Source organism: Lissotriton helveticus, chromosome 2_1 (genome assembly GCF_964261635.1).
Source record: "Lissotriton helveticus chromosome 2_1, aLisHel1.1, whole genome shotgun sequence".
Classification (NCBI taxonomy): domain Eukaryota; kingdom Metazoa; phylum Chordata; class Amphibia; order Caudata; family Salamandridae; genus Lissotriton; species Lissotriton helveticus.
In genome coordinates, this window is record NC_136059.1 from 301,388,498 (window position 1) to 301,406,092 (window position 17,595).

General features: G+C 41.2%; 1 protein-coding gene across 3 annotated transcripts in view; it reads right to left on the reverse strand.

Moving 5' to 3' along the window:
• Nucleotides 1-17,595, reverse strand: part of ATP8B1 (ATPase phospholipid transporting 8B1) — a 557,465-nt gene that overhangs the window by 275,590 nt on the left and 264,280 nt on the right. For all 3 annotated transcript variants that reach the window (XM_078674864.1, XM_078674865.1, XM_078674863.1), the window contains exons 10-11: nucleotides 9,079-9,237; nucleotides 6,037-6,125 (exon numbers count right to left, since the gene is read on the reverse strand). In XM_078674864.1, the coding sequence (XP_078530990.1) occupies nucleotides 6,037-6,125; nucleotides 9,079-9,237 (248 nt within the window). The remainder of the gene's footprint in view (nucleotides 1-6,036; nucleotides 6,126-9,078; nucleotides 9,238-17,595) is intronic.

The following is a 17,595-nucleotide window of genomic DNA, read 5'->3' on the forward strand; positions in this document are numbered from 1 at the left end:
CGATCACGCTCCTGTTCTGATTAGTTTAGATCTTCCTTCCTTGTCCTCAAAATCTCAATGTTGGCATTTTAACAATTATCTTCTAAAAGATCCCACCTTTCTAAACCATTTTAAAGATTTCTGAATTCTTTCTTAATACTACTCCTGTTATATCCTTTCATACTATTTGGGATTCCTTTAAAGTCACAGCTAGAGGTTTCATTATTGATCATGTAACTACCAAAAAGAAAACATTTCGCATAGAATCAATTTCTTTGCTCTCCTCCATTAAAAAATTGGAACATGCGTATTTTTCATCTAAAAATGTTGATTCCCTTAAGTCTTTGGTCCAGGCAAAGCTTGAGTTTCATAGGAGATCCAGAGAAGAGGCATCCGGGACATTGCTAAAAATAAACTCTAAATTGTATGACAGTCGCAACCAAGCCGGTAAGTTGTTAATGAACTATTTGAAGGTGAAATCTCAAAGAGCTAGAGTGGTTATGATTATTGATAATGATATTCCTCGTTTTAAAGATGAAGCAATATTAGCATGTTTTACAGATTTCTATAAACCCCTTTATACCCCTGAATTGTCCCCTTCTGATGCTAATCTAGACTCAATTTTTGATTTGTTACCTCCTCGCTCTTCCCCTCTTTCTGATTGTCCATTCTACCCAAGGATAAGACTCCTGGTCCTGATGGACTTACTGCTGAGTTCTATTCTTGCTTTTCGTCGGTTCTTCTGCCACATCTATTATCTCTTTGTCAATATTTTGCTCTTAATGGAGAGGCTCGAGGTTCCTTTCTTGAAGCTATGATTTGTCTCATTCCTAAAAAAAGATAAAGACCCTTCCCGTTGCGCCAACTATCGTCCTGTATCCTTGACTAACCTGGATTGTAAGCTATTCGCCAAGATCTTAGCCCTTTGTAATAATCAAGTCCTTCCGGATTTAATTGACTATGAATAAACAGAGTTTGTTAAAGGTAGGATTATTTCTGATAATTCCAGAACTTTCCTCCATATTATTCATCTAGCATCTAAGAGTTCTTCCCCTATAGCCGCCATCACATTAGACACGGAAAAAGCTTTTGACCGTGTTCATTGGTTATTTATGATGCGCTCTCTTAAATGGCATGGTTTTGGTCCTTCTATTTTGTCCCTTGTTAATTTATTATATTCCTTTATAACTACTTCAGTTTTTCGTTAATGGTTCTCAATCTTCTTACTTCCCTTTACAAAGAGGTACTCGTCAGGGATGCCCTCTTTCCCCATTACTTAAATCCTTGCTCTTGAGCCCTTTCTTCACTCTTTACTACACTCCCCCACTTTGAGGCTTTACGCATAAATCTGTTGAAATTAAATTTACGGCTTATGCTGATATTATGTTACATGTTTCGGATCCTTCTACCTCTATGCCTGCTTTTACTGAACTTCTCTCTTCTTATGCTGCCTTTTCAGGCTATAAATTGAATTTTTCCAAATCTGAAGTGCTCCCCTTAAATAAATACATGTTTGAGGGAATTGATTTTAAATGGAATACTAATATTACGTGCTTAGGGAATAAATATTCTTCTACCCTTGCAAAAACAATTCAGTCTAATTTGGATAAAGTTTTATTAAAAATATGACTGATAGATGGTCTCCCCTTTTTTTGTCATGGTGCGGTAGGTTAGACACCATTAAAATGATGCTGCTTCCCGTTAGTAGTTTTTATTTATCCATGTTACCTGTAAAAATACCATTAACATTTTTTCAAACTCTCAATGGAATTTTTAGCTAATTTCTCTGAAATGGTCGGAAAGCTTGTATCTCTTTGGCCTTTCTCTCTGCTCCTAACGACCGGGGTGGTATCCATTTTCCCAATTTTCGACAATATCATTTCTATTTTCTAATTCATCAAATGTTACCGTATATATCTATCCAGGAAGGTTCTTTCACTTCAGTATGGCAAAGGCTGGAGAAATCTTTGATATCTCCTTTCCCTTTTTCAGCAAGTTTTACTCAAATCCTCCCCGTTCATTAAATTAACCCAAGATTTCCAAATTTCTTTCCACTTTTTATCCTATTAAATGTAAATCTCAAAGCCCCTAGCAGATATTTTTGGACTCACCTCTTTGGCATTACAAACACATCAAATTGTCCAATTGCACTATTTTTTGGAAACCATGGGTTGCTAAAGGGATCTTTCAAGTTAAACAATTGATACAGGATTCTCGTTGTCTATCCTTACAAGAGGTTCGGTCCGCTTTGGACTTACCTGCTTCCTCGTTATCAAGATATGAATGTCTACGTTTGTTCTTAACGGAACAAATTTCTCGACTCTCTGGTTCTTTTCTTCCCCCTCAAGATCCTTTGTTAGAACCTTTACCCTCTTCCCCTTACATTAAAGCCTCCCAAATTTACAAATATCTACATTTCTCTTCTCTAAGCCGTCCTAAAAATAAAGTTGAGCTTTTATGGGAGTCTGATCTTCAATATTCCCTCTCTATTGATACTTGGAACTCAATTTGGACACGCATACATCATACCTCTTGCAATTCTAGAACCACTCAGACCATTTATTATTTTTATCATAGATTATTTTTAGCTCCACTATCACTCTCCAAATATAGTTCACATTTATCCCCGAATTGTTGGGTATGTCCTTCTACTCCCAGTTTTGTTATGCATTCCTTTTTTCTTTGCCCTAATATTGCCCGTTTTTGGACTAGAGTGTGTGAGTCAATTTCCTCTATTTGTACTATTAATTTTCCCGTTGATATATACTCCATATTTTTAGGAAGTAACTCTTCATATTGGTATCATTCTCGGAAGATAGGCATATTTGTAGACTTGTTAATTACTATCGCTCTTCAGGTAAGGTAATCACTTCTAATTGGGAAGATGCCTCTAAGGTTGCCTTCTCCGTTGGTGGAATCTTCTTTATTATCACCACAGACTACGATGGAGCTTCCTCCAAAACCTCTCAACTTTTTCATAAAGAAGCCCTTTGGTCTCCACTCACTAACTTCTTATCTGCATCTGCGCCCCGAATTCGAGGCAGTTCTTTTGTTTATCGACCTCTATGAATATTTGATTACATTCTTCTTTTAGTTTATTTCTTGTCATATGTCACACGTATATGTATTACTATGTTTTTAGAAACCAATGTCATTATTATAAGATTAACGTATCAATATTATGTTAGATGATGTTAGTATATTTCCAGTTCTTTTTTTTTTCCCTGCTCTGTTTTTCTTGCTCCTACTTTTTCTTTTCTCCTTTTATTTATTTTTCTTTTATACTCTTTCTTCTTCTGAAAAATAAAAAATAAAAAACACAAAATGCTATTTTCTCTTTAGGTAAATTTTTTATTATTGCCTTTCCTCTTTGGCTTATTTTTAGATTTAGATTGATCTATTATGTTCCTTGTTGCGCCACATTGTATAATCAGTCTGTATATCTATTGCTTCTTGTTTTACATCCATTGTGACTTATTGTACCTATGCTTCTAACTACCTTAATAAAGCTCTTTTAAACTAAAAACAAAAAAAAAACACAGACATTGCCTGTGTTCTTTGATAGCTTTTAGGGTGATGTCTGATTTACTTATTTGTAGGAGGGGGGTGCGCAACTCCCCTTCCCGAACCCATCCAATCCCCAGGGCCCAATTTAAATATTATGGGTTGCGAGGTTCCCCGCCCGACCCGTATTCAGCTCAGAGGCTGTTACTTTTAAAAAAGGGAGGAGGTCCCTCCTTGAGACTTTAATGGCCCCAGGGAGCCTATCCCTAGGGCAAGCTAACTTGCTGTGTTCTGGTGAGCCCACCACTGAGACCCAGTGGTGTCCCTGCCCGCTTCTGCACTGGCAGACAATTACGTTTTTGCTCCCATCTGGAGGAAGCATTTTTTAATCTCCCGCCAAACGGGAGAAACAGTCAGCTACCAGCCTTTGGGAGCTATAAAAATGCTCATCAGTGAGGTCATAAATGATGTCCTAGAACATGTCATGAGTGATGTAATATGAGAGGTCATAAGCAGTGCATGGCAGGGGCACACTGCATAGTTACCTCTGTTAACTATAACTGGTGAATTTCTGTGTTTTATTTAGTTGAAAATATCAGCGTTGTCACAGAGAGTCACCTAACTAGAACGTTATGTTAAACTAGTTTTTTTTGTGAATATATTTATTTTTTATTTCTGTGGCATTAAGAGTAAGGAAAATATACTCATATGGCAAATCGATTGTATGAGCCTGACTAAGGATATGTTTCTATGAGATTCCTGCATGACCATAAGCAGCATGTCAAATTTTTATATAAAATTCAGGGCTGTATGTCTTTTTTAAACTTTTTTTTTACTTTTTAAACCTTGATTTTATAGCATGTATCCGTTATTGATTCTTTTATCCAAATAAAGATTTGACTGAATGTATTATATGTAATAGATATATATATTGAAACCAATGTGCCCTTGCGCATAGGAGCGCACTCTACTTCTCCCAACCATGCGGTTTTCTTTAGCAGCCCGCTTCTTTGCACCCCATTATTTTGCTTTTGCCAACGCGTTTCAGGGCCATCGCCCCTCCTCATGGGCTCAAAAAGAAAGCTTGAAACACTCACTGCTTCTGAATCCGGTTCCTTTTATTTCCGGCATTTTTACAACAGCAGCCTCTAATGGGCGTTTGCATAATGCTGTTCGTTTCTGTGCAGAATGATGGGACACGAAGTCCTGCAGCGGTACCATTACACTTAAAGTAAGTTCAAGTGTTCTCTTTGTATTTCATTTTAATTATTACCTTATTAGGCTGTGGTGCAAAGAAGCAAACTCAATCTGCTTAGTAGAAGTGCTGATCCGTAGCTGATGTGCAACCAGGCAGCTTCGCAGCTGGTCTATTTCCTTTTCCAACCGCGATGGTGCAGCTCCCCACGGCTGGACCGCCGTATTAATTATTGAAACCAATGTCCCCTTGCGCATAGGAGCGCACTCGACTTCTCCCATAGATGCGGTTTTCTTTAGCAGCCCGCTTCTTTGCACCCCATTATTTTGCTTTTGCCAACACGTTCCAGGGCCATCGTCCCTTCCTCATGGGCTCAAAAAGAAAGCTTGAAACACTCACTGCTTCTGAATCCGGTACCTTTTATTTGCGGCATTTTTACAACAGCAGCCTCTAATGGGCATTTGCATAGTGCAGTTCGTTTCTGTGCAGAATGATGGGACACGAAGTCCTGCAGCGGTACCATTACACTTATAGTAAGTTCAAGTGTTCTCTTTGTATTTCATTTTAATTATTACCTTAGTAGGCTGTGGTGCAAAGAAGCAAACTCAATTTCCTGTTTGTTTATAAAAGAGGCAAACAAACAGGAAATCGAGTTAGTACTTCATTTGAAAATAGGCCAGGAAGAAGAGTCTGTGTGACTTGAAACGTGTTGGCAGTATGAAATAAATACTGGAAACTGGTGGCGAGTGCAGAACAGAAGTCCGGAGGGATGGTGAACTGTGTGTTCCCTCCTAAAGCTGTTGAGGATTTTGGTGAGAATATATTAAACAACTTTGCATAACATGCAAAATGCTCCAATACCTTCAGGTCTAGCTAGCGCTATATTAAACTCTAAAATAAATAAAATATACCAAATACCTTAACTATACTTATGCGTGGTAAAGATATACGTGAGAAAGGCACCAAAAATTGCTTGCATGGGAAAGGCTGCGTGGTAAAGGCTCTGCTTGATAAAAAAACATGATTGTAAAGGATAGCTCCTCAAGTGATCTATGCTAAAAAGAATGGACCTGATTATGCATTTGTAACTTACTTAAAACACAAACAAATGCATATCAAGTGAATGGGGTCATGAAGAATGCCAGTTGGATTTTATAGGGGATGAAATATGTTGAGTATTTGCAGCTCCCAGTTTTAGACATTTTCGTAGTTCAATGTCAGCACAGACCAAAAACGCCAAATAAAGTATAGAACATATAAAATATCTCCTGCTAAAGCGGGGTTTCAAAGTAAAGTTAGCATGCAGACTCATCTGTTTCTAAAGTAACAAGTGGACATGTTGAGTTCACTATATTTACCAGATACACCATGTAATTCATCAGATAGTCAATTTTGGTCCGTTTCATCCTAGTTTTGCCACTGTTTCTCATGATTTTCGTATCAGCGCCTAAAAAATGAAATATAATTACAATGCATTGTGTTAATTGCTCTGTATATCAATGAAGTATAAACAAAGGCAGTCAGATTTTGGGTTCTCTCGTATAAACAATTGATGAAAATATCCCAAGGAACCTAGCAATGTGACATAAAACAATGCCTTTAGCAACTAAGTAAAACTGTAAAGCATGCTACAAACCAATTCCGATCAGTGAGCATGCACTCATATTGCTCACCCACCTTTTTGTAGGCTTTCCGCCAGATGATATACATTGGAGAAGGTTTTGGACTTGAATGCACCCAACAGATGTGAAGGATTGGAGCTGGCTTTGCATTTTGATGCCCAGTCATTTTTATATACAAAGGAGAATGCAGAAATGCCACTTTCATCCATTTTTGTCACAAGTTCAAAATATGCCTATCTCATGTGTGTGGATACTCAAAGATGCCCCTTCAAGACGAGCAGATTGTGCCAAGTAATCTGCAGGAAGCTTGTGCGATCTGCTTAGGAAGGGGCAAATCAAGGTACTGATAGCTGGGCAGATATAGTACATCATTCCTGTAGAAACAGTCTACAACAGATGTACCACAAAAGTGAGTGATGCATATTGAGGAAAACGCAGATCTTAGGCCTCAAATTCTTGATTGGATGTTAGGAAACCAGGACTGTATGCATGACATGACACTGCAGCTGTATGACTTCTCAGTACCTATCAGAGGACCGAACCATTGTGTATCATTTGGACAACACAAAAAACCACGATCTGCAACTACCCCACCAATGTGACTTAATGAGCTTTTCCCCTCAGCACCTCCCATGCCACTCCTAATAGGCTGTTCAGCTATGCTTCAGCTTTGGATAAAGGAAAACAACTCAAGAACATATAGAAAAAATAAATTGACTACTTCCACATGTTTTGTACTCATCCTTTGTTGACAGAAAAGAACATCAGTGTGTTGCTGGCCAGACCGGGCGACGGTGGCACATCTTTAGGGCACTCCACCAACTCCACTTCATAGCAGGATCACAAGTAGCTGACGAAAGACTACTGAATGCACTCATGAAGAGGTATTGGGTTTGAATCCCTAAACAACAATTAGCAATCCCACTGCCATCTGCACACAGTAGAAGATGTCAGAACCATTGCGAACCAGATTGTGTATTTCCCCTGAGCGTAAAGGTACATGTGGTTAGCACATAAATTAACTGGCAGATACTATAGGCAGATACAAGGAAAACAATGGCTTTACTCTACGGCTTAAGAACAGCGGTAGGAAGTAACTTATGTAGTCGGGTTATTTATGGAGGAGCTTGCGGGAGGATGTCAGCCAATAAGCACTTTCTGCAAGAATCCCACTGTACTCACAAGTATTTACAAGAATGTTGGTTTGATTTTCTATTCCATTCTGCCTTTGGATATCTGCCGATACACACGATTGTTCTTGCTGGGATACAAGCCCCCCAACCCCCAAGACCCATGCTGAATGGGACTTCTTCGAGGTTTTGCATGACTCTGGCGGAACTTTTCTTTAATTCAAATTTACCCTGAGGAAGTCGATGGGCGATATACCCAAGATAAAACACGTGTTGGCTACATCTCGGCTATACCAGCTATGCCCTTTTGCTATCAGGAGCCATCTGTAATACATCTACGGTTCTGAATAAGATGAGAGAATAAAGAAGACTATAAACATAAAATTTGGACTGATATTTTCTTGGATTAACTTTTGTGATATTAATTTGCATTGTGCTCGGGAACGGGTTTTTCTTTTGTACTTTACTATTTGTGTACCTTTGGTCACAGAGGACTTCGGGATACGTGGGCGGTCGTTCCCCAACTGTTCCTTTGAGCACTCACCAGATAATATTGGTACTGAGATTATAATCCATGATAATGCGCGAGGTTTGACCTAGCCACGCTTCTAATTTACATGAACAAAAAAGGAGGGCAGCATTTCTCTTATCCCAGATCCATTTGCTTAGACACCTCCAAGACATGTAATGGTAAAGGGTTGCAAAATAAATGAAAATATAGTACAGTAGAAAAGCCATGTACCCTGCAACATGAACTCTAAGACACATGGCTATAAGAAGGCCGTAAGAACATTGAAAGTGAAAATCAAGCCACCATGTAGGGTTTTTAAACAGTGGAGGAAGAGGGAATAAACATCTTCCTGCCTGCAACAGCCCCCTAGGCATTCTGATAGATCCTCAACATTGTTTATATTCACAATAAATCAAGTGTTTGCCATCTCTTGTTGGAACAGGAAGTGTGTGATATCCATGCACACGTGTTTCATGCTAAATGGCACTCATTAGCAATAAGCAATCCTGTGGTTTGGGGGTTCTTGGCCAACCACTTTTAGTATACCCGGTTCAACCACAATATAGAATGGTTATTGGTGTGGTGCATGCTATGATTAAGGCAAAAGACAGAGCTCACTGTAGCATAATAGGTCTGAGAAGAAATAAACTTTCCAAATATTACAGGAAGTCTAGCACAATGCTGCAAGTAAATAATTACCTCCAGAAATATAAAGAGAACATTGCACATGCATGTTCTGGCCATTTTTCCCACTACTAAAAATGGAGTTCCAAGAAAGGCAATAGATAAAAATAGAGGCAAGCACGATAGATGACCGATATTATCTGGTTGAAATGTTGGTGGCTCTAGCTGACAGAAAATAGGTGTTGTGTTGCAGCACACATTGTTAATTGCATACTGGAGCAATTATTTCTAATAAATACTACGGAAAAAGGAGAAAATGTCACAACTTGTACAAGGGGAATGTCAAAGAAAAGTTAACTATCCATCCATATGTAATTGTTTAAAATAAAATATAGTGTACAACCCAATATCATATTTCTAGTTTATAATGACAAACATGGGTACAGTAGAAAGGCAGATCTAAAACAATTCTAACCGTAACATAAATGAACTGCAACTTGGTAATGCCCATACCTGCAAAGAGGACAAGCCCGTGACAGACCTCTGTGTTCCTGATCGTGCAGCCACGCAGTAATATTTTATCTGCATCCAAACCATAGCTCCTGTTCTTCCAGATTAAAGTGCCAATAAAACGGTCTAGTCGATTATTGGGCTCTTCACACTCAACCACCCCTAATGCAAAACAAAAGCAATATTTTTCATGTTATAAAATGTTATAGTTAAACATCTAGTAATACCTTTCCGTGTGCATAATTTTAATTAGGGATTACAAAATTAAAATTATGAATTGTCTAACTTATACCATAAAGTAGAGAAAAGAAACATTCACTTCCACAGCGTAAAAACTACATGCAGCATAGTCTATTTACTGGTACCCACATAAAACTGTGGGGTAAATAAGACACTGGTTTCTTCAACAGGAAAGCGGATGACCATGCATAAAGAACAAATGTCAGACACGTGCACTAAATATTGACCAACTACCCCTTCCCAACAGCTAGCATAGTAAGTACCTTAAAGAACTCCATGAAGCAGTGTGGTGCTGTTGAAACAGAACTAGTTCAAGCAAAAGTACAATTTAAAGTTTTGTAATAGAAGAAAAACTGAAATCGCAGATATGTTGGACTACAGCATTACCCCATTTGTATGTATGTGTATTTAAAATACTGCATACATGCAAGATGCCCATGTATTAGCAGCAACAGTATTTCCCCATACTGGCTGCATGAGAATTTGAATGATTAAGTTTTACAACTAAAATTAAAGAATAAAGGGCTAAAGATTGTTTTCCATTTAAAATAATACCTACAAAGTATAGTTAGAACTTGTTGCTTGATACTGAAGTGCAGTATATATAAGATGTTACTATTATTTAATTTATTCACTTCCGGAAGATGGAATGGTATGTACGTCTTGGTGACCTGAAGGTCACACAAGGTGTCAGTAAAAAGAGTTCAATTCACTGATCCACCTTGGCAGCAAAGTGGTGCATATAGAAACTATGCAACAAACTGCCCGAGTCACACGTGAAATCCCAGACAAGCACAGGAGACCAAATGTTGATCGATGCAAGGACCATAGGTTTAGCAGATATGCTGATTTTTGCCATGTAAGGACCATAGGTTTAGCAGATATGCGTTTTTCCCATCATTCTTCAGAATTTACAAACACTGAAGGAGTTTATGAAGTCCATTAGTCATAATTAGTTTTGTAATGTTTAGACTGTGTCAATCCATAACCCTGCTTTAGCATGAATAAGTTTCATGCAGTGGTTTTACTGTCATTCGGAAGCCCACACAAAATGAGCCTCTAACGATAAGGGCCCTTTTTGGTGCTGGATTCTATTCTTCTGGACTTTCCTTATTATGTAAATGTAAATGTACATGTATTTATATAGCGCAAATCACCGACACGGTATCTAAGCGCTTGCTTAGGGAACTCATCCTGGTATTCCCCTGTGAGATACCCCAGCAGGGTATCGACAAGGTGAAAGCCAGGCATCCCGCCGCGAGGGGCCGTAGTGGAGATTAAGCAAGCTACTGCCCAGAGTCGCAGAGTGTGACCCCGTGAGTCGAGTAGGCACCGGGGCGAGAATTATCGAGTCCGTGGAATTTTAGAGCCCGAGACCCGCCGAGGCGGGGAATCGAACCCTGGTCCACGGCCGATCTCAGCTTCCGGGTCTGCCGCCTCTAACCACTGAGCCACACTTCACCATTATTAGGGACTAGTAAGTCAAGGACTTGAAACAAGTGATTGTGGGGGTAACTGGCAAGGTCATTCATGTCAGTCTTTTTTTCTAGATGTGATATAGTTTGCTCTAAAGGCTACTAAACTCTTCCTCTGTTAGATATAAGATGGATATTTGGATGCTATTGTTTTCCTGACAGCAGTTTCTATAACCAGGTTGAAAATACAGCATTAGCATCCCCATAGTATTTCTGTACCACAGTAATGCAAAAGCATTACAATATCTGAGCATGGTTTATTTTTCTTACTCAATGTCAGGACCTCGAGAATTTCAATTTTGAGACTAACGCTGCAATAACCCCAATTTTAGGCAAAATAAAGAAAATGACAATTGGGTAATGGGAAACAATAACTTCCCATTCACAAATTCAGAGATTAAAAGTAATGGAACCAAATATCTATTTAATAAAGTAAGAATAACTCTTGGAAACAACTAAAATCCAACATGAATCCTAATTAAATGTTTTACTCCTTTATATGGTCTTGCTTGACAGCGTAGCTGTCACCAGACAATATGTGAGCATCACTAGAGAGGGACTGTGGCTCTTCCCACATGTTGGGATCCCAGTATACATGTTTTCATTGGGCAGACTACGTGTAGTTCCACGAAAAAGGGCTTGCCCTTCACTGCAGGGTTGCTCATTTTATTTAGCCAGCTGACTGAGATTGAACTTTCAGGGGCACACACATGACATTGTAATGTTGTAAAGGTGTGTTAGATAACTAGATAATGTATTCAGTTTGATCTTCTCTAGAAGCAGCACAGATAAGATGAGCAGTCATTACCCTAAATGGATTTTCAGGACTAACTTGACAGTACAACCGTCACCTAACTTTATAATTTACACCAATATTGTTCTTGAGTTCTTTACCTCCTGTTAGAAATGGGGCTTCTGGTTGGCTAGGATATGCAGCTAAGCCAGGCAGAACCCACCACTCTAGTCAGGGCAATGGAGTTACACACCGAAGTTAACCCCTGCTCACCCCTCGGTATCTTGACAGAGCGGTCAGGCTTATCCCAGAGGCAATGTGTAAAGCGTTTGCGCAACACACAGCAGTGACACACTAGGCACACCACAAAAGAAACCACACACAATTTTATATAAAAATATCCTTTGTAATATAAAAAAAAACACATTAGAACACAATCACATATATTACTGTGCCATTAAGCACTTGTCATGACTTCACAGGGATTACATAAGTCGGGCCACTGTCAAACATTACAGATAGGGTCACCAGTAACTATTGGCAGGATTGCACTTAACGTAAAACACTATGCATAAACCACATCTGCAGTGCACTATAGTAAATACTAGTTAAGTTGCACACATTATGGAGATATCCTTGCTGACATTGTACCTACCACTATCACAACACTATATCCATGGGGCGAACGCAGGCAATGTAACATTTCACATTAGGGCACAGAGTGCAAGATAAGGCCCATGAATCATCACTGCAGACCATCATACGCAATCCGGAGTCCCTAGGCGCTATCCGGTTATGGAACTGGCCATTTCCACACAGGACATACCACGACATATATTTATAGTTCAGGGTTTGAAATGACCCATAGCACCACCTCAGGGCATAAGAACCATGCAGTAGTCACCAATCACCAGGGACCTTCCTGGTTGTGTAGGTATTCCCTGTGTATGGTGCACTTGCGCTGCTCCTAACAGTGTAGACGGTAATTGGCACTTGCTGAAGGAAATGCGGCAATCCGCATGCCCCTCACCCCCGGCACTAAGCCTTCAATTTCACCTCTAAATGCAGTGAGGGTGTAGCAGACCCGGGCCAGCCGCACAAAGCACGTTGAGGGTGGAAACCCACCCTGACCGCATGGAGGACGATGCGGCCTGGCCGGCAACCCAACAACCACAGCACAGCAGGGGAATCTCAGCACTCACTTCTCACCCTGCGTCCCTCCCCACCCCCCCATCTCGGGCCGATGAGCACTCAGAAGGGGAGATGTTCCCAACAGAAGCACATGCACTGCTCAGGGTGCACGAGCTCCAGGATGACTCCTCTGTCTCGGAGCACTACGGAGCACTACCGCAGACTGTGGCGTCTTGATTCAGCCTTTTCTCCTGGTGCGAGGAGTAGGTACAGCCAACCGTTTGGGATCACACAGGTCTGGAGGACGAGGCGTGCTGGTCTCCAAGGCACATGGGAGAATCCCAGAGCAGATGCCAAACTGTGCCCCGGGGGGACTACTGAGTGGACGTTGGGATGGAATCACTCCAGAAGGTCCCTGCAGGGAACCCGGTGGCACTGTAAATGAAACACTCCACAAAATGGCTGAGGACGACCGGGCTGGCTTCTACAGCCTGGGGAAAATCAGTCAGCATCTCAGCATATCCACGTGAAGCCTGTCTGGCAGGGCAAGACGTGACTCCCTCTTTTGGCACTGGGTCTAAGAGAAGGCAGGGAGCAGCCATCCATATGCTCTTCTGCCAGAGAACCAGTTATAGCACTTCACACACACTTGTTGGCCTCACAGTGAAGGGAGATACAGCACTCACCAAGCGCTCTAGTTTATCAATACAAAGTGCATAACAGCACACCAGGGAGAGCACTGGGAGCACACCAGCAAGGTGCAGGTTGGTAGGCCAGCACAAGGGTCCTCAGGGCAGAGCTCCAGTCCTCCTTTCAGACTGACAGGCAGCAGGTCAGCACCCTAGAGGGGCAAAGATCCCAGGTGGTTCCCCCTGGTAATCCAGCAGCCCTCCAGTAGTATACAGAACCAGCAGCATCTGGCAATAAATTCCACGCAGTGTCTTCTAAACAATAATGGGGTCACATTCACTGTACTTATAGTGCAATGTCTGATCTGGGGGCACTTAAAACACTAATGAAGTGCACAACACCCCCATTCATATTTTCATCCCAGGCCCTAGCCACACCAGAGGAGAGTGGAGCCAGCATTGTAGAAGGTAGGCACAGCCCTATTCAGGGGAAAGTGCAAGTCCAAGCACCACTCCAAATGGTGACCAGGTCTATTCAGGTGCAAGGGACAACTCCTCCCGCTACTCTAAATTCAGCCAAGGTCTATTCAGCCTAACGCCGAGTCATCCAGGCATGGCAGGACACACCTCAAGCAACCCCCCACCCAAGGGACTAGCTGGAGTGAATGCACAGCTCCTCTCCCCTGTCAGTCAGAATCCAACGGTCAATAAACATCCAGGCTGGCACAAAGACACATAGCCCACAGAAATGCCCACTTCTAAAAGTGGCATTTCTAAAATAGTAATAATAAATCTGCTTTCACCAATTAACAGGATGTATCACTACTATTCAGAACATACGCCTCTCATGTCAGGAATTGCCACTGAAGTACATATCAGGTAATTCACAATGCAAACCTATGAGAGGGTAGCCTCACAGCAGTGAGAAACCAAACAGGCGGTTTGTCACTACCAGGACATGCCTCACAGCTAAGGCACATGCCCTACCTTTTACCTACACCAATACCTGCCCATTGGGCTAGCTAGGGCCTACCTTAGGGGTGACTAATATGTAGTAAAAGGGGAGTTGCAGACACGGCAAGCACTTTATATGCCACGTTGCGGCGGCAGTAAACTGCATGCGCAGGTCCTGCAGTGGCAGAGGCCTGAGACCGGTTTGAAAGGCTACTTGAGTGGTTCGCGCAAGCAGCGCTGCAAGCCCACCAGTAGCATTTAATTTACTGGCCCTGGGTATATGGGATATCACTGTACAAGGGACTTTTAGGTAAATTAACGATGCCAAATAGATGTAGACCAATCTTACCAAGTTTAAAAGAGAGCGCATGCACTTTAGCACGGATCAGCAATGATAAAGTGCCCAGAGTCATTAAACCACCACCAACAGGTCAGAAAAAATACAGGAGAAAGGCAGAAAGTTCTGGGATGACCCTACAAAAAGGGTCAAGTCCAACACCACCATACAAATACATATTTATTCCTGGGCTATTTACTTGCAATGCTTCATATTGCCATACAACATTTCTTTAAAGCCGGCCCTGCTGGCATTGCTAATGCTTGCTAATATGATGTAGAAGCTTTTTAATCTAACAACTGTTAGACCTATATGGCATCACAATAAGTCCATGAATTTGGAGGCAAATGTATTGGGGGGGGGGTTGAAGGGGCTTATCAAGTGATAGTTCAGACACAGATGCACTGCTTGTGACACTTAGTATCAAATGATTACCTTAGGTTTTTTATGAGATAGTAAATTAACTAATAATTGCAAACCTATGCCCCAAAAAATTGATGTATTTCGTTGTAAAAATTAATCAGAGGTTGTTCTTGCATGTATATGCATTTTCATACCAAATATTAGAATCACTGAGTGTTGCACTGATAAAATAATACGCTTTAGGCATATATTAAATGTATCTGCAACAAAACATGGTCAACAGCCTTAAGAATCTGCTCCCACAGTCACTCCTGCATGAATGATCAGTCACCTAAACCCCAGCTAATGCTTTCTCTTATTTTTCCTGCAAGGTCTCCTTCAACTTCACTGGTTGGGCTTCATCCCTTCTAGGTCCAATAACTGGGAAGATTGCAAACAGTCCTAAAAACAGGGGCATCTATATGCATTCTTTTGACAACTTGTCCTTCAGGCACTTACTGTTGGGTCTGTCAGGGCAGCTGCAATATGTGCCCCTGTTCACCAAGGCTTACACTCGTGCAGTTAGAAAGCACCAATTCCTTGGGAACGTCAACACTTGGAAAAAAACTGTTGGATACAGTGGCAATACCCCAGTTGAGCCATACCAGCATGCCATTAGTCCCCAAATGGCTCTCCCTGATACACTTGCTTCCTCCTTTTTACTGCATGGCACCCGTAATTGTAGACCTGCAGGCACTGCATGCCACGGAGGATCACTACACTGACTTCTAATGCAGGCACTTCAATGACCACCACAGTTTTATAGCTATTTATTTATTTATTTATAGAGTTTTGTATAGCGCGGACAAGACCCGTGGGTATCAGAGCGCTTAACAAGGAAAGAGATTACATATAGACATTATAATAGCATTAATAATAACAAATAGATATGAGGTAGAAGGCAATGTACTCTAAAGATGTGATTCGATCTATACATTCCTGTTGTCTGTGCAATTAGCAGTAGATGCTTAACACGGAAAAAATTACATATAGACATTATAATAGCATTACTAATAACAAATAGATATGAGGTAGAAGGCAGTGTACTGTAAAGGACATGATTAGATATATATATTCCTATTTTCTGCGCAATTAGCATTAGATGTCGAGCAGGCTTGGCTCGGGTCAGAAAAGCAAACCCCGCTCGGTGAGGTAGGGTTATAAGGCATTCTAGTGCTTCTCAAGGATAAAATGGATAGATAAATACAGTAGAGGTAGCGATTATAAAGTTTGTCTGTGAGATATAGTTATAGGTGTCTGGCCTCAGCTTGACCACGGCAACAGTCATTTTCATGAAGAGGAACAACCCTCTATCATTGTAGGCGATCGTCCCAGTAATCTTAATTTCTATGTAGGGTATTTACTCATCAAGTGGCTCTTCAGTTCTCGTTTGAATGTAACTGTATTTTGAATCTTCCTGATGTTTGGAGGGAGTGAGTTCCAGATTCTGGGGGCGGCTCCGGAGAATGCTCGGTTGTAGGTCTTTTTCTTGTGGAAAAAGGCTGGTCGTAGTAGTAACTCTTTTGCGCTTCTGGTTGATCTGTTACCCCCTGATAGCTTAAGTTTCTTGGCTAGGTATCTAGCCGTGTTGTAGTGAACCGCTTTATGTGTAATACAGGCCATCTTCATTTGAATTCTGGCCTCATAAGGTAGCCAGTTTAGTGCTTTCAGTTGCGGGGATATGTGATCGAATTTCTTCTTTCCCGTAATGAGTCTAGCCGCTGCGTTGAGGCAGGCTTTTAGTGGTGCAGTGGATGTTTTCGGTAGGCCCGCTAATGTGGTGCAGCCGTATTCGATCCTCGAGATAACTAGTGATTGGATAGCCAGTTTTAGATCCGACTCTGAGATAAAGGGTTTCAATTTTCTTAAGTAATTCAAGTGGAAGCGGGCGCTCTTGGCCATTGAGTTAATATGATCTTTCATGTCGAGGTTTTCATCTAGTGTAATTCCAAGTGATTTGACTGAGTTAACTAGGGTCGGGGTGCAATTTAGCGCCGTCACCAGTTTAGTCCATTCTTTAACTTCAGATTGGCTCCTTGCCGGTGAAATTAGCAGGAATTCTGTTTTCTGGGCATTTAGTTTCAGATGGTTTATTGTTAACCATCGCAAAGCTCTCTTTAGTGTTCTGTTCATTAGGTCAATGTCCTCAAGGGAGGCGATCTTTATGTATAGTTGCGTGTCGTCTGCATACATATGATAGGCTACCTGTGATTTTTGAAGGATCTCCGTGAGAGGTTCTACATACAGGTTGAATAGATCTGGGGATAGCGTTGAGCCTTGTGGAACCCCGATTGCATTGGGGCTCGGGGAGGAGATTGCTTGGTTAACCAGGCATCGCTGCGTCCTGTTCTGTAGGAAAGAGTTGAACCATTTCAGCACGTTTCCGGACAGACCCATCCTGTCTTGTAGTCTGGTCATTAGCAATTTGTGTTTTACCGTGTCAAATGCTGATGACAGGTCTAGGATGATCAGTAAGCATGTTTGATTTCGGTCTAGGGCTTGTAGGGCGTCATCAACAATATGCAGGATCGCAGTTTCCGTGCTGTGCCCTGTTCTGAATCCTGATTGGCAATCGTCAAGTAGCGAAAATTTTGCGATGTGTTGACTTAGTTGGCCCTG